At 34.5% G+C, this 17,540-nt stretch overlaps 1 protein-coding gene across 2 annotated transcripts in view; it reads right to left on the reverse strand.

The window, feature by feature from the left end:
* LOC148846369 (neuroblastoma-amplified sequence protein) overlaps window positions 1-17,540 on the reverse strand; it is a 70,927-nt gene that overhangs the window by 10,458 nt on the left and 42,929 nt on the right. For both annotated transcript variants that reach the window (XM_088952890.1, XM_088952889.1), the window contains exon 9: window positions 8,107-8,466. In XM_088952890.1, coding sequence (XP_088809016.1) covers window positions 8,107-8,466 — 360 coding nt within the window. The remainder of the gene's footprint in view (window positions 1-8,106; window positions 8,467-17,540) is intronic.

Below are 17,540 nucleotides of genomic sequence, written 5' to 3' on the forward strand. Positions count from 1 at the left end.
ATCTCATAATCCAGTTCTACATGACAGAACAAAGCATGTAGAAGTGGATAAACATTTCATCAAGGAGAAGATAAACAGTGGTGTGATATGCATGTCCTACATACCACCACGAGCCAAGTAGCAGACATTCTCACCAAAGGGCTTCCTAGGGCACAGTATGAGAACTTAGTTGGCAAGCTTGCCATGACTGATATATTCATGCCAGCTTGAGGGTGAGTGTTGGAAGATTTCGGTAATTATGTATTGTATTATGTGCTATTTTAAGTAGTTGAGAGATTTGTGAGCTGTACAAATATTTTTAGAAATCAGTTGTATTTTTTTCCTTTATTTAGGGAGATTTGTTACCTAGTTTGTATCCTAGAGAGAGCTATAAATTTTGATGTACAGAAGCATAAAAAATCATCCCATTCTTATTATCTTTCTGTCTCTTCTTTACTTTTCTGTGTTTTCCATCTCTTTGTACTTTATCTTATTAAATTTTTTTTTACCCATTTGTTTTTATCAGAGGACCATTATGCTACTGGTTCCAGCAATCTGGTGTCTTGTGAAGGATAAACAGCATATGGACTTTTGCCATTTTTGCACAAAGTCACTTCTCTTGGATTCAATCCCATGTTCTCATACTTGAAAACCAATTTTTTTACCACTGCACAATCAATGGCACCAATTTGTTTCTATCAAGAAAAAAAATTAAATGGTCGTACTTACTTTCCTTATGCAGTGTATACATATCCACTTGGTGATTTGAATTTTTGTCTCATTAACCAGAAAACATGACTAAGGCCTAAAGAGATGTTTTATGATTGTTGGAAAGGTTGTGAAAGCATAAGGTAGAAAAGATTCGAAATTTAAAATGGCTTACATTTTAGGTCTGGCACCTGTGGTCATAAATGTAAGTTCCTTCCAGACCATAAAATCCAGCAGATGGCAAAATGGAACATAAACCATAGAAAATTTCCTCTTACTGAAACACTTAGTTGTCCACGCACTGAATAAGCTTTAAAGGTCTCCAGGGTCAACCCATTGCAACCCAAACAACTTATGTTGAGCATTAAGTCAATACTATCTGTGTTCTCATGATAATAAAGCACTTGATTAATCTGATTTGCTTAAGTCTTGCAATTAAGCTAAACTGGCAAAGTGCAATTGTATCTCATGAAAAGCAAAACAAATTCATGGTTGGAGGACAAGCCTTGGCCCTTCAAGTTTGATTCATACGTGGAATATTCCACAGTTTCCACTTCACTCAAGGCCAGGAAGAAAGAGAATGAACAAGATTTCAAGCAAGATGGCTGCACAAGTTGAAGACAATGTATTTTCTAGGAAACTTTTGTAAACAGTTCATTCACTTTTACTTAGGCTCAAATACACTTAATTAATCATTTAAAAATGGTTAACCTTTATTAAGAATGGTTGAGATTGGTTAAAGCTTTTTTCCATTTGGACCTAATGTGGCTTACAAAGGTTTTAAAAATTATTTGGGAAAGTCAGAACATCAGAAAACTTGGCAAATAGTCCAATTAGGGGGCATCCCCAAATATTGAATGGACAACATAGTCATTCGAAAACATTCCCAAAGATGCCCCCGGGGTGACCTCTATTTTTACTATTAGTTTTTAGACTGTTTTCAAACCGTTTGGACCACAACTGATGTTTCCAAACCTAATTGGTTAATTTGACACTAGTGAATGACCCCGTACTAAGTACGGGGAAGTTAATCATATATATATATGAATAAACATTAATGATTTTTATTTTTATTATTTATTACTGTTTATAAACTGCCATTTTTTAAGACACTCATACAGTCTACAGGTCCACATAAATTGACCCTTATATGTCAAACCCGTAAAATTATATGGGTCATTAAATTAACCTTGAAACATTTATTACTTTAATTTAACCATTATTATTATTACTATTACTTTAATTTAACCATCTATTACTATTACTATTATTTTATTATAGTATTTAATTTAAATTTTTTGTTATTTAGTAATAATATTAACTAAATTTGTAATTATTTAAATATTTACTTAAAATATTTTTTTTCCAACCGAGTATAATTATTATATAATAGATTTGTTAATTCAGATTTTCCATTTAAGAATAAACATTAATGACTATTAATAAATATTGATTCTTATTTAAGGTTTAATTACTATATTCGGTAATTATTATGGGGCATGCTTTGAATAAACATTAACGATAACTAATGATTGTTATGATTATTAATTATTTCTATAAATAATTAATTGTTATTATTATTTACTTAATTCAGTAATTTTCAGCAAGTAATTATTTGATTTAATTTGAATTTTTCTTTTTGTTAATTATTTATAATAGACATTTAGGGTAGGGTCTTTATTTGATTTAAGAGACTTACCACGTTTTATCTAGACAATGACCCCAAACTAAGGGGCAACTACAATATCATTTAATTTGAAATTTACTATTTAATAATAAAAAATCAATGTCCTGTCGAGCAGCCCACCCCCAAAAAAGTATCAATAACTTTGAAAACATTAATCTATTTATAAAATAGTAAAATTAGATGGATGTTTACAACAATGTCACCAATGTTGCTTAATATTTAGGGACATATGAATGGATAAAAAGCATTTATGATATCCATTCAAAGAGGCAAAGAAGGAAGAAAATCATTCAAAGAGCTGTTAAGAAAAACAATCCATGCCAAACAACATTTGCAGATGCATCCATCCTCTAAATTAAGAGATGAAAAATATATAACTACAATCAAATCATCATGTATGGCTACAATCAACTAATAATATAATTAGGACTCTAAAGCCCATCCAACAGAGGAAACATGAAAGAAAGGAGAATAATGGGACCATCCTAAGTATGGAAGTCACCTCCAAGTTAAGTGGCAACGCTTCTTTTGGTCGATCATGGTTATGGACTTTAAGTCTAAGCCCCCCACAATGCACGTAGACTGGCTAGAATTTATCTTAAGAAAAGAAAAAGAAACCTGTACATAACCTAATTGGTATGTTTGAATTATGGGAATTGGGAGACAGAAATAGAAAATGTAGGTTGAAATTATAACTTTGGGCATGTTGATGTGTCAAATTCAAGCCAATTAGAATACTCATAGATTTTTAGTTCATTCATTTAATGATAATTTGAATATTTTTTATTCCATGTCTTTATTGAGTAATATAGAATAATAATATATTAACAATTATGAAATCAGTAATAATAATAAGTATATTATTATTACTATTATTTACTAATAATATATTATTTTTATGTGTATTAATTTTGAAATCAGTAATATTAAATTACTATTATTATTATGAAGTAATTAATTTGTTATAATTACAATTTTTAGTTAATTCCTGAAATAATAATTGCTTTTATAATTCTTTTAGTTTAACAATAATGAATAATTGAAAGTTTATAATTTAAATTTCACTAAATGAAATATTTATTGGAGAATAATAATAGTAATAATTATAATTATTTATAATAATAATGTAAATAATTAACACTAATTATATATTTATAAAAAAAATAATATGAATTAATATAAATATAAAATGATTATATACCAATTAATAATTAACATTATTAAAATACTTATTAATTAACATTCCAAAGTAATAATTATCATTATTATAATTAAGGAATTAATTATCAGTAAGTAATTATAATCAGTAATTAATTATTTCATATAAATGTATGAATTATAATTTCTGATAATAATTCTATTATAAATAATTAACATTCAATATTTATTTTCAAAATAATTAATATGAGTTAATATAGATATAAAATTACTATTTCTGAATTATTAATTACCATTATGAAAATCGTTATTAATTATCACTCCGAATTAATAACGAGAAATATTATCAGTAATTAGTTAATATCACTGGTTAAGTATTAGCAGTAATTATTATAAGAAATTATTATCAGTAATTAATTATTATCAGTGAGTTACTATTATTAGCAATTAATAGCTAAAATTAAATAATTAGAAGTCATTAATTATTATTAGTACCCCTCTCTTTCAAAAAGTTGACTCATCATCATCGTCATCATCAATGACAACAACTTCATAAATACATAATTTGATAAAAATAGGTAAGTATCATGAATTTATTTTTTTTATCTTTTGGAAAACTGAATAAGAGAAAAATAAAATGGTTAGCATTGCAAATGAAAAATTATTTGGATTTTTGCAAAAAAAAAATATTGAACATAAAAAACCAATTACTCAAAAATAAGGTCATTAACGAAAGAGTAATTAAAATTGTTCTGTAAATAATAATTTTAAGGAATTAATAATTGTCTGAATTAAAACGGGTAATTTCAACAAAAAATTTTACGTAATTAAAGTTTGCTATTAACATTTTTTATTATTAATCAGTATTGTTAATAGATTAATAATATATTAATAATTGTGAAATCAATAATAATAATAATAATAATAATAATAATAAGTATACTATTGTTATTATTATTATTATTTATTATTATTATTAACTAATAATATATTCTTATTATGCGTGTATTGATTTTGAAATCAGTAATATTAAAGTATTATTATTATTGCTACTATTATTATTATTTTATTTTTATTTTTATTAAGTAATTAATTTGTTATAATTACGATTTTTAGTTAATTCATAAAATAATATTTTCTTTTATAATTATTTAAGTTTAACAATATTGAATAATTGAAAAATTTATAATTTAACTTTCACTAAATGAAATATTTATTGGAGAATAATAATAGTATTAATTAGAATAATAGTATTAATTATAATTACTTGTAATAATAATAATGTAAATAATTAACACTAACTATATATTTATAAAATAATTAATATGAATTAATATTAATAAAAAGTGATTATATCCCAATTAATAATTAACATTATTAAAATACTTATTAATTATCATTAATTAATTAACATTCCGAAGTAATAATTATCATCATTAGTATTAGTAATAATTAGTTATAATTATTGATATTAATAATATAATTATATTCACTAATAATATTATTAATTATAATTACTTATAATAATATAATTATTTATTTCATATAAATGTATGAATTATAATTTCTGATAATAATTATAATATAAATAATTACCATTAAATATTTATTTTCAAGATAATTAATATGAGTTAATATAAAAATAAAATGATTATTTCTGAATTATTAATTACCATTATGAAAATATTTATTATTAACTATAACTACTTATAATAATATAGTTAATTATTTCATATAAATGTATAAATTATAATTTCTGATAATAATTATAATATAAATAATTACCATTAAATATTTATTTTCAAAACAATTAATATGAGTTAATATAAATATAAAATGATTATTTCCGAATTATTACTTACAATTACGAAAATATTTATTAATTATCATTTCGAATTAATAATGAGCAATATTGTCATTAATAAATTATCAGTAATTAAGTATTAGCAGTAATTATTATAAGAAATTACTTTTCTGAATTAATAATGAGCAATGTTGTCGCTAATTAATTATTATTTGCATGGTGGTGGGCTCCACTCTATATGTTAGTGGGCTCTGTTATTGAACTACCACTAATCAGAATTTGGCACGTCCATTTTGTTTAAATCTTTGAAATGACAGGTGTCTGAATGTAAGTGGGCCACATGTCTGAATGTAGGGAGCTGTGGCCTGAATATATATATATATTAGATTGGTCTAAATCAGTCTTCAAAAAAAAAAAGGAACTTCGAAAGTAAGTTTTAGAACTTTTGGAGAAGAATACAAGAAGAAGAAAAGAGAATGCAAGGTTTTTACCGAAGCTTTATTTGGCTAATCGCTTTTCCAGACCAAGCTTTATTGGAGGAGTACCTTCTCACTGAACTGAACTTTGTTTATTTCAGTGTCTTAAATGGCGTGGGAGGCGTACACCTGGAGGTGCGCCTCCAGGCCAGGCGCTCCCAAAATGCCCTGAGGCGTATGCCAGAGGCGCTAACACCTCTGAGGCGAATGCCTCTTGCGCTTTTTTCATGAGGCGTGCTAGAGGCGTACGCCTCATGCACATCTGATATAAAAAGACAAAAAAAAGAAAGGAAAGGGAAGGGAAGGGAACCCCTGGCCCAACCGTTAGACTCAGAAAAAGGCAAAAAGTGCAAAATTTTAAAAAGGAGCATGCCTGGACTGAGGCGCAAGGTGCATCAGGCACACGCCTAGGTGCACCAGGCGTGCGCCTAGGACCTGGGCGAGGCACATACCCCAAAATGCACCTCGCCTGTGCGCCTAGGCGCACCTTTTAAATCACTGGCAGAGAAAAGGGGCTCTTACCTAACTTGCTTGTGATTTATCTGAAGAGTCCCAAGTTCATACTTGAAGGAAAGGTTACAGACCTGAGATTAAATTTATTCCTTCAAAATTAAGCTAAAAACAGAACAAAGCTGATTTATACTTGCTATGTTAATTGAGCACTAGTTCTTATGAAAAAGTTGTAATAGTTTGTGTTAGTATTGGCGTTATCTTTGTTAAGGATTTTTAAATAGTAGTTATATCCTCTACCCTTAAGTTGTTAGTTTGTTTGGTGGATTGACACTATATCAACTAGTCATAGTGTGGCCATCACCGTATCAACAAACAGGAGTGTGACTAGCACCATAGCAACGAGCTGGGGTGTGGCTAACACCATATCAATTAGCTAAGTGTGGCTAGCACCGTATCAACTAGTCAAGTGTGGTTGGCACGGTATCAACTAGCCAAAGTGTGACTAGCACTCTATCAACCATTCATTGTAAGGGTTTGACTAGTACCTTTAAACTAGTTGGGTTAGTAGATTAAAATTCCTAAGCTTGACTTGGGGAGTGTGGATGTAGGCCTGAGATTGGCTGAACCACTATAAATTTTGGCGTCTTGTGTGCCCTCTTCTCTTCATATCTTTTATACACTTTGCTCTTACTTGAATACACTTATTGGACACACATTGACACATTGGTTAAACTTGGAAGAAGCTGGTTTAGCACAAAATTGAATACTCAAGTTGTTCTTGTTAATTGCAATCTATTTATTCATTTGAATAATTATTGTGAGTTAAGTATTCATTGAAATATTAATCGGCTTAGTGCAAAAAATTATAATATTCCTGTATCAACAGGAAATATTCTGTTTATAATATTAATTGGCTTAATTGCAATCTATTTATAATATTCTGTTTTCAGCCCCTGTTTTGGAAATTATCAAACACAATTCTAAGGTTCACTTGTTATAATCTTTACTTTTGGATGTCATTACAATATTAGTTTCTTAGTTTTCTTAAATTATCCAATCTATTCTTAAGATTTTTTTATAAATTTAATTAATATGACATGACGTTGACAACAGGGAACAGGTCAACTCATACAACTTAACTGCTGACTATCAAAGAGCCTTTTTTTTTTCTATTTTATGGACACTGCAGGCCTTAAAAAATAGATGGATAGGACAAATATTGCAGACCCAATCTTCCATTACAATTAGATGTACTATCACAGCCTCTTGGCAGCCATCAGTGGGAGACCAACCTAAGTTGAATTTTGATGGTTCTAGCTTGGGCAATGCTGGACCATCAGGTATCAGAGGGGCTTTTAGGGATGAAATTGGGAGAATCCTAGCCATTCAGGTCCAATAGGAAATGGTTTTTCTAACAGATGAATTGTTGGTAGTCTAAAATGGCCTCCATCTTGGAAGATCTCTAAACCACAGCAATTTGGTGGCTGAAAGGAATAGTAGTGGAATAGCTAGAAGGAAGAAACAAAAAACCTTCACCATACAGACACAAAATGAGGGAAGTAAAAATCCTGTCAAGTGGAATGGTATGCAACTTCATTTTGGTTCCAAGGACAGCCAATGGATTAGCACTGGCCAAGAACAGCAGGGTTTATAGGGAAGAAATTTTCTAGTGACGATTGTAAATACTGAAATGTAAAAACATAAGAGAGGGTTACGCAGCCTCTGGTAGATTTTTAAGTGGATTGTTTGGCAATTTAGTATATTTGTAATCTATTTCCCTCGGTAATTTAGTTTACAGTTACCAATTAAAAGAAAAATATGGCAGAAATATGGATACTCACTTCTGTACAGGCAAGACTTGAAGCTGAGAAAAAATAGTCCTTTGCAGCTTGAATAACAAGACTTTCTGCCTTCTCTGTTGCTAAAGCAACTGTACCGGTTCCCTTTAAATAATTCCTTGCAAGAGAAAATTTCCCAGCTTTTAGCAGTCCCCTACAGAATTCTGTCAACAAATACTCAATGTCTAGAAAAGGAAATGCCTTTTCTTGAAAGCATTGCATATCACGCCACATGTTTGCCCAGTCATTATCTGATCGGCCAGGATGACGACGACCAAATTTTGAGAGAATAAGCCGAAGTATCTGTTTCACACACTTTTCATCCGAAGAAGCTTCTAGGAAAAAACTCATTGGTTTTGAGACCTGTGAATGAAGAAAAATACTTAATATTCAGGCCTATCCCTCCTCATGGATGAATGATACTGAGAATGTTCTAAGCATTAAATTGAGCAATTCAAAGTTGGTCATAAAATTACATATTTGCAATTACATCACATAAAGCATGAACTCCATAATATTTGAATTTACATATCAAACGATCAAAGCTAGTTTGATAAATTCAACGCAGAACATGAAATATCAAACTACCAAACAAGGAACAGAAAAGCTACATAACAGACAAATCAAAACTCCAAAACTACTATCTACATTAACAATGGTCTCAATTTAGCAGAAGAATCCCTTTTAATTGGAGGCCTAAGAAAATCCTATTGAATATGAGAAGTGTGTATTCATGAGCTTGCAGCAGGAAGTGCACACCAGATGATTTGGAATGCTATCCCTTGCAATAACTTTTTTTTTAATTTCCTTCATAGGATGCTAGTTAGTTATTATATCCACCAGACAAATGCAGCATAACAAATATAGAGAACAGTTATTGCATCCACTTGACAATTTGACAAGAAGCTGAACAATGGAATCTTTATGATCTAGTGTCATAAACCACCAAATTATAATATAGGGGTGTAACTAAAATTGGGCTGGCCCAAACATTGGCCAGACTGAACCTAAATGTAACAAAGTTGAGTTCAGCATGCACCTGAATCTTGGCCTGAAATAGAGTTCTAGCTGACCTCAGCCAAATATTATAGTTTTTTTCCTTTACAAACAATTCTTTGATAATATTAGATAGATTAGTCAAAACAAATATCTACTATATTGCCTAAAAATAAAAGAACTGAGAAACATAAAAACAAAGCATGCATCAATGTCAGACATTGAATAAAATACCATCTTCACCTCCTAACCCCCTTCCCAACCCAAGAGACAACATGCGTGGGGTACTCTATGATTGCATACAGATAGATACCATTTGCATGACCATTTGAATTCATTTAAGAGAGTTACATATGATTATGTTCTGTTGTTGCCAAAAGCAGCTGGAGAACCAGAGGTTTGTTTGGCTGTTAAAGTGCCATTGCTTATTGAAATGGATTACACTAAGAGGTTATTCAGTGTGACCTCTTCCATTACCTTAGTTTAATAATCAATGACAAGGGATAGATTGAGGATGCTACCCATAGAATTAGAGTAGGATGGGAAAAACGGAAAGGTGCATCTAGAGTCTTATGTGATAGTCAAACACCACTTTGGCTAAAAGAAAAATATAAAACAGTTGGAAACAACCTCTTTTATGTGTAGTGGTGATGCGTACATCTGTCCCTCCCCAACCCTGAATTGGCAGGAGCCTCGTGCACTGGGCTGCCCTTTGTAAGGCCAACAATGCTATATGAAGCAGAATGATAGGCAATCAAGAAACAGAATATCTAAAAAATAAGTGGTAGAAATGCAAATGTTGAGATGGATGAGTGGGAAAACAAGGAAGAATAGGATCAAAAATGAACTCATTCAAAGGTACCTGGGAGTAGCTCCAGTAGGTGATAAAATGAGGGAAAGTAGACTACAATGGTTTGGTTACATATTGAGAAGGACCCACACCTTAAATATAAGCCCAAGCCTGGGCTTAAATGGGCCAATGCCAGGCTGGGCCAGGCTTTTGAGCCTATTACTAAATACATTATATTAAATGCATTTAGTAAAGGAAAACTAGTCTTCCATTTGTTTCCTCGAAGGAGCAGTTGGTAGATGTAAGGTTAGCTCACGAAATATATAATAAGAAGAGTGAGCACCTCCATCCAATTTTTGACTCAAAACTTTTGTCTTTTTTCTTCTTTTCTCTTGCTCCTCTTCCTTCCCAACTGAATTACTGCAGGAAACACAATACTAAGGCACCACATCTTTTTTTTCAAGAAAAGGTAGAGTGTAATTGTATTAATAAAAGGTCCTGTGTACATTGAGAAGCTGTACAAAATGAAGGACCTCAAAAGAAGGCCGTCCTCAAAAAAAGTATAATCAGAAATACTATCTCTAAAATCGGTATGTAAAGACATCCAACTTTTCAAAACATCTATTGCCAAGTTAATGACCTCGGCTTCAGTAGAAAATTTTATTTTCAAAAATCCTATTGTTCCTTTCTGACCACACAGTCCACAGCACTGCCATAAGGATGAAAGACCAGCATAACTTTCCTTTCTTAGACAGCCCCTAAATATGTCATTCCTCTAACAGAGCTCTAACTGAGGCTGGCATGCACCATCTTAGATTCAGGGATTTGAAGTGAGACCAAACTGCAGAACTAACCTTGAAGGAAGAGATGCCCGGATGGTTCTACTTGCACATTGCAAAAACAGCACCTCCAATCTGACAAAATAAGACCTTTTTTCAGTAGCATTTCTTTGGACAAACACCTCTCCAGAGCTGCCACCCATACAAAAAATTTGACTTTTGGAGAAGCCAAATTCCCCCCAAATGGCTTGAATTCCCGTCATTCGCCCATTATTCCATTTCCATGCTAAATACTCCTATTTTTTTCTTTTGTAAAGACGAAGAAACATATTCTATTTTCAATATTCTCCTATTCTATTTACTACGGCGACGAAGAATCAAACTATCACTATATTTATTCCTTTTTCTACTTCTTCTTCCAAGCGCAGGATAACCCCAAGGGGTTGTGGGTTTTTTTCTACCAATTGGGGTCCTCCCTTCACCACCCCCATGGGGATGGTCTACAGGGTTCATAACTACTCCTCTTACTACAGGACGCTTACCGAGCCAACACTTAGATCCGGCTCTACCCAAACTTTTCTGATTCACCCCAACATTACCCACTTGTCCGACTGTTGCTGAGAAGTTTTTGGATATCAAACGGACCTCCCCAGAAGGTAATTTTAATGTGGCCGATTTACCCTCTTTTGCAATCAGTTTCGCTACAGCACCCGCAGCTCTAGCTAATTATTCACCCTTTCCAAGTGTGATTTCTATGTTATGTATGGTTGTGCCTAAGGGCATCTCGATTGAAGTAGATTCTTCTTTTTGATCAATCAAAACCCCTTCCCAAACTGTACAAGCTTCTTCCAAAGCATACGGCTTTCTGGATGTATATGATGAGATCTAGACAGATGGATTTTATATGAATCGTATGATGAAGTACCACATGAGTGGATATATAGGAATCCAAATCTGCCGAATCACTCATATTATGATCTTCTATGACCGCTATAGATGGTCCAATACTGAATAAACGAGCATCTCCTCTAGATGGGAGAAGATCCTCTTTGAAAAGTAGTTTGATTCCATCTGCTAGAGCTTGAAGAATTCCCAAAGGGCCGGCGTATTCAGGTCCGATACGTTGTTGTATCCCTGCGGATATTTCTCTTTCTAACCACACAATTACTAGTACCCCTATTGTGATTCCCGATATAAGAGTCAAAATAGGGACAAGTAACCATATGAGCCCATAGACCTCTTTTAAGGATTCCGATCTGGAAAAAGAATTGATAACTTGTGCTTTTGTCGTATCAATTATCATTTCAACGATCAACTTCCCCCATAATGATATCTATACTACCTAGTATCGTCATAATGTCAGTCAATTTCATTCTTTTAACTAGCTGAGGAAGAATTTGCAAATTGATAAAACCTGGTGGACGAATTTTCCATCTCCAGGGAAAAACACTCTGATCTCCTATCGGATAAATTCCCAATTCCCCCTTTGGGGCTTCCACTCTCGCATAAAGTTCTTGTTTCGACAATTCAAAAGTGGGAGAAGGCTTTTTACTAATGAATCGATATTCAAAATCATTCCATTCGGAATCTTTTGCTCTAGCAAAGCGTCGGACTTCTAAATTCTCATAGGGCCCCCCCAGAATTCCTTCCAGAGCCTGTTGAATAATTTTTATGGATTCCGTCATTTCACCGATTCGTACTAAATAACGAGCTAATGAATCTCCTTCTTTTTGCCATTGGACTTCCCAATCAAATTCATCGTAACACTCATAATGATCAACTTTACGAAGATCCCATTGGATTCCGGAAGCTCGTAGCATTGGTCTTGATAAACCCCAATTTATTGCTTCCTCTCCACCAATAATGTCCACTCCTTCAACTCGTTCCAAAAAAATGGGATTCCGCGTAATAAGCTTTTGATATTCAGCAACCCCCGTTAAAAAATAATCGCAGAAATCCAAACATTTATCTATCCAGCCATAAGGCAGATCAGCAGCTACTCCTCCGATACGGAAATAATTATGCATCATTCGCATACCTGTGGCAGGTTCAAATAGATCATATATTAATTCTCTCTCTCTGAAAATATAGAAGAAAGGAGTCTGTGCACCGATATCCGCCATAAAAGGGCCAAGCCATAACAAATGGGAAGCTATACGACTCAGCTCCAACATGATAACTCTGATATAGCTGGCTCTTTTAGGTACTTGAATATTTCCCAACTGTTCTGGTGCATTTACAGTTATTGCCTCTGTGAACATAGTAGCTAAATAATCCCAACAAGTTACATAAGGCAGATATTGTATAATTGTTCGGTTTTCCACAATTTTTTCCATCCCTCTGTGTAAATAACCCAATATGGGTTCACAGTCAATAACATCTTCACCATCTAGAGTAACGATGAGTCAAAGAACACCATGCATTGATGGGTGGTGAGCGCCCATATTGACTATCATGAGGTCTTTTCTTGTAGCTGATACAGTCATATATTTTTTCCCCAATTCATTATTCCATGAATTCCTGAAAATGAAACGAAGTTCATCAAAATTCAAGATCCTCCCCACTACAAAATTGTAGAAGGATTTGACTGAGAATTCTCCTGATTTTGACCATTTCCAAACTCTTGAGTCTTGCATCTGGACGTTTAGTTGTTGGTCTTGTAACAGATTAAGAAACTCTGCCACCTGCTGAACTTCCCAGTCATTAAAACTTCTCCTAAAGGGAGGAACCCAGCATAGCCTGCCTTCCTGGAACAACAAAGAATCAGCCACTAAAGCCTCCTTATCTACAGCCACATTATACAAGGCCGGGAGCAACTCTTTTAGAGTGCAGTCACCAGCCCACTGGTCTAATCAGAACCTGGTTTTTCTTCTATCTCCCACTTTAAATTTGATGCACCTGCTGAACTACCCATAAGCCTACAAACTCCTTTCCACCCCCCACAACCATGAGTACTGGGGAGAATAACAGCATCCCACCCATTGTTCCTCAAGCCATATTTCTCCTCAATCACCTTCATCCAGAGTTTGTTTGGTTCAGTTGAGAACCTCCACAGCCAACTTCCCAATAGGGAATGGTTGAAAAACTTTAGGTTTCTTATTCCCAACCCACCCTGTGACTAGGGCTTGCAGATTTGCTCCCAGCTCACCAAATGGTACTTGTGGGAATCTTTCCAGCCTTTCCAAAGAAATTTTCTCATCTTTTTTTTCCTTTTCCTTTGCTACCTCTGAAGGAATGGGAAAGAGGCTCATAAAGTAAGTTAGGAGGCTACTATGTACACTTTTGATGAGTGTGGCCTTGCCACCATAAGAGAGACATCTTTCCTTCCACAAAGCCAATTTTTGGTCCATTCTTTTTTTTGATGAATAGTTTTTTTTTTTGGTCCATTCTTTCTAGGACTGGGTTCCAAATTGCTTTAAAGATGCATTTGGCACCAAGGGGCAAACCCAAATAAATTGAAGGCAGTTTATCCACTTTGCAGCCCAATAGATCAGCCAAACTATGAATGTTAGCCACCTCTCCATGAGCAAATAGTTAATTTTTTCTAAATTCACCTTCAGCCCTGAAATTATCTCAAACCAAAATAGCAAATATTTCAGATCAAGGATTTGGTCACCTGAAGCACTGCAGAAAAGGAGTGTCATCTGCATATTGTAGGATGGGGACTTTTGTTCCAGTAGAACTTACTTCAAATCCTTCTAAGAGATTCAGATCTGAGACCCTGCCCACCAACTTGCTGAGACCTTCCATCACCAATAGAAAGAGCAAAGGTGATAGAGGGTCACCTTGTCTCAACCCTCTTGAGCTGTTGAAATTTCCTTTTGTTGACCCATTTAGCAAGATTGAGAACCTTGGAGTGGAAATGCAGAATTCTATTCAGTTTCTCCACCAAGATCCAAAATGCATTCTTTCTAAAAAATCCCAATTTACATGATCATAGGCTTTTTCTAAGTCTAATTTGCACACCAGCCCTGATTTTCCACTTCTTTTTCTTGAGTCAATTAACCCATTGGCTATAAGAACTCCATCATGGATTTGTTTGTTATGGACAAAAGCACCTTGGTAGAAAGAAATCAAAGAGTCTATCACTCCTCTTAGCCTAGTTGTTGAATTTTCGCTAAGATTTTGTACACACTACCAATCAAACTTATTTGGGGTTACCGTTGGGCGACAGCCCAAAGAGAGAGAACTTATGGAATCCGGTGGTGGAAAGTTTTGAAAAGAAACGTTTCTTGGAAAAGGAATTACCTTTCTATGGGTGGGAAGATAACACTGAATAAGGCTACTCTAGCAAATTTACCTATTTATTTCCTTTCAGTGTTCAAGATCCCGGTAAAGGTTGCTAATAGACTGGAAAATATGATGAGAGACTTCCTTTGGGAGCCGGAGAGGAGAAAAGGAATCATAGAGTAGCCTGGGAGGTGGTGACTAGCAGTAAAAATAGTGGTGATTTGGGGCTCGGGAACATTAGAAACAGGAATTTGGCTCTTCTAGGAAAATGGTTGTGGATATTCCCACTAGAGAAGGATAAGTTATGCGCCAAGATAGTGGTCAGCATACACAGGTTGGAGATAAATGGATGAGATGCTGGAATCCAAGCTAGGACTACATGTATTTCACCTTGGAAATCCATTCATGAATAGTTACCAGTTTTCTCCCCTTTTATCAGGTATGACTTGAACTCAAGTAATGCTATAAAATTCTGGGAACAAACTTGGGTGGGGGATGCTCCTTTAAAGGACCAGTTTCCTTCTTTGCAACCTTAAAAATGAGCTAGTTTCATCCTTCATATCCCCCCTCCTCTTCCACTTCTGGGTTTGGGTGGAATTTGGGCTTGAGAAGGGCTGTGAGAGACTCAGATCTTGATAGTGTCTCGAGTCTTCTTCAACTTCTTGACAATGTTTTCTTAAACCCTGCTAAGGGGACTCTAGAATTTGGACTCCTACCCCCACTGGTTCTTTCTCCTGTGTGCCTCTTTTTTCAAAATCTTAAGCCAGTCCATCAGTCCTATAACCCTCCCTTTTCCTGTTCATAAGGTTCGGTGTAGACCAATCCCTCCTAGGGTTGGTAGTTTTTGCTGGGAAGCCTTTCTGGAAAGATTCAACACTAGTGATCTGCTCCAAAAGAAGAGACCCAATACTTGTTTGTCCCCTCACTAGTGTGTTCTTTGTAAAGCTAATTGGGAGACCGGTTTTCACCTACTGGTGTCTTGCCAACATGCAAAGTCTATTTGGGAGTGGGCTCTTTCCCTATTTGGGAGTAACTGGAACCAGGTTCAAAGTATCAATACAATACGCCCCGTATCGGGTGTATCGTGTCGCATCTTTTGGTCTCGATGAACCTATTTATAGGTGTTTCAGGACCCTGGTTTACTTCCAAAAAAACCATTAAAATATGTCTTTAAAAATCATATTTTGAAAAAAAAAAACTAAAAAAACCATTGAGCGTGTGTTTTTAAGTACCGATACGCCCCTGCCGATACACAGGGGTGTATTGGTACTTTGAACCATGGCTGGAACCCTCCACCAAACATGCAAAATCTGTTTTCTCCTTTTTTCAAGTGGCACATGAAAAGGGGCAGGATTATGTGGAGAGGACTAAGGGCTGCTGTTTGTTGGTCCTTATGGGAAGAAAGAAAAGCAAGGATTTTCTCGGAAGTAGAGAAAAGCACTGTGGAGTTGAGGGCTTTGATCCTTATAAGGGTGGTACAGTGGATGAAATCATTAGAGCTATTCACAGATTATACAGTGGATGACATGTTGAGGAATTGGGGTGAGATTGCTAGCAGCACCCAGACCAAAACAGTGATGAATGTGTCTTGGACTCCCCCCCCCTGCAGGTTTCATGAAACTAAACTTTGAAGGGGCTGCAGAGGGAATCCTGGACAATCAGGGGTTGGGGTGTCTTCAGGGATGAGAATGGGGTTGTTTCTGCCATGTTCTCAAGCCCAATTGGAGTGGGTGACTCTCTCCGAGCTGAGATCCATGCAGTTATGGAAGGAATTCAGAAAGCCAGGGAGATGAATATCAGAAAACTTGTAATTGAAGGGGACTCGGAGGTGGTGGTTGGATGGCTAAATAAAGACTACAGTGGCTTATGGAATTACAGTAATATGAGGAGGAAATTCAAATGGTTGGCTCGGTAAATGGAGGTTAAGATTAGTTGGGTTAAAAGATCAGCTAATTTTTTTGCTGATGGGTTAGCTAAACAAGGGGTGGAGAGGGAGTCAATGTTCTGGGCACAGTTGTAATTATTTTTCTGTTTATCCTTATCTCTCTTCTTTTTTCCTACTTTTGGGGCTCATGGTATAGCTGGAAGATAAGAAAGTTTGTCTTCCTCTTTGTAATTATCATTGAAAAGTTTTAATGAAATTAATGAAGTGTGTTATTGATTAAAAAAAAAAAGTCAGCCAAAAGGACAGTAAATGGGATGGGTGACACTATTCTTACAAGGCACTCTTTTCATTGATATACTCTATATCAAACTTACAAGGCACTTTATTCTTGCTGAAATATAATGACTTCTTCAGGGTTTGAGATTGATGTCTAATTTGGGCTGCCATAAACTAGAACTGGAGGGGGTTTGCTCAAGCATTAATTGGCTGGACACAAGAAGGAGACAAAGCCTTGGGTTTTCTTCATATTATTAGGGAAGCTAGAATTCTACCCTTAACAGTGAACATCTCATTCTAATGAGTGTAGACATCATCTAATCCTAAAGCTAAAGAAAATACTAGATGTCGAACTACTCTTACAGGCTTTGGGATTTAGATTTGGATGAAATAGTCTCTTTATCTTAGTTCTCCCATCATGGAGTCGAATCTTGTACTTTATTTCTCAATACTTTTTTTTCATTTTCAATACTAACTGTTA

The sequence above is a fragment of the Nelumbo lutea genome, chromosome 7 (assembly GCF_056320005.1).
Source record: "Nelumbo lutea isolate HS-2025 chromosome 7, American lotus-T2T, whole genome shotgun sequence".
Classification (NCBI taxonomy): Eukaryota; Viridiplantae; Streptophyta; class Magnoliopsida; order Proteales; family Nelumbonaceae; genus Nelumbo; species Nelumbo lutea.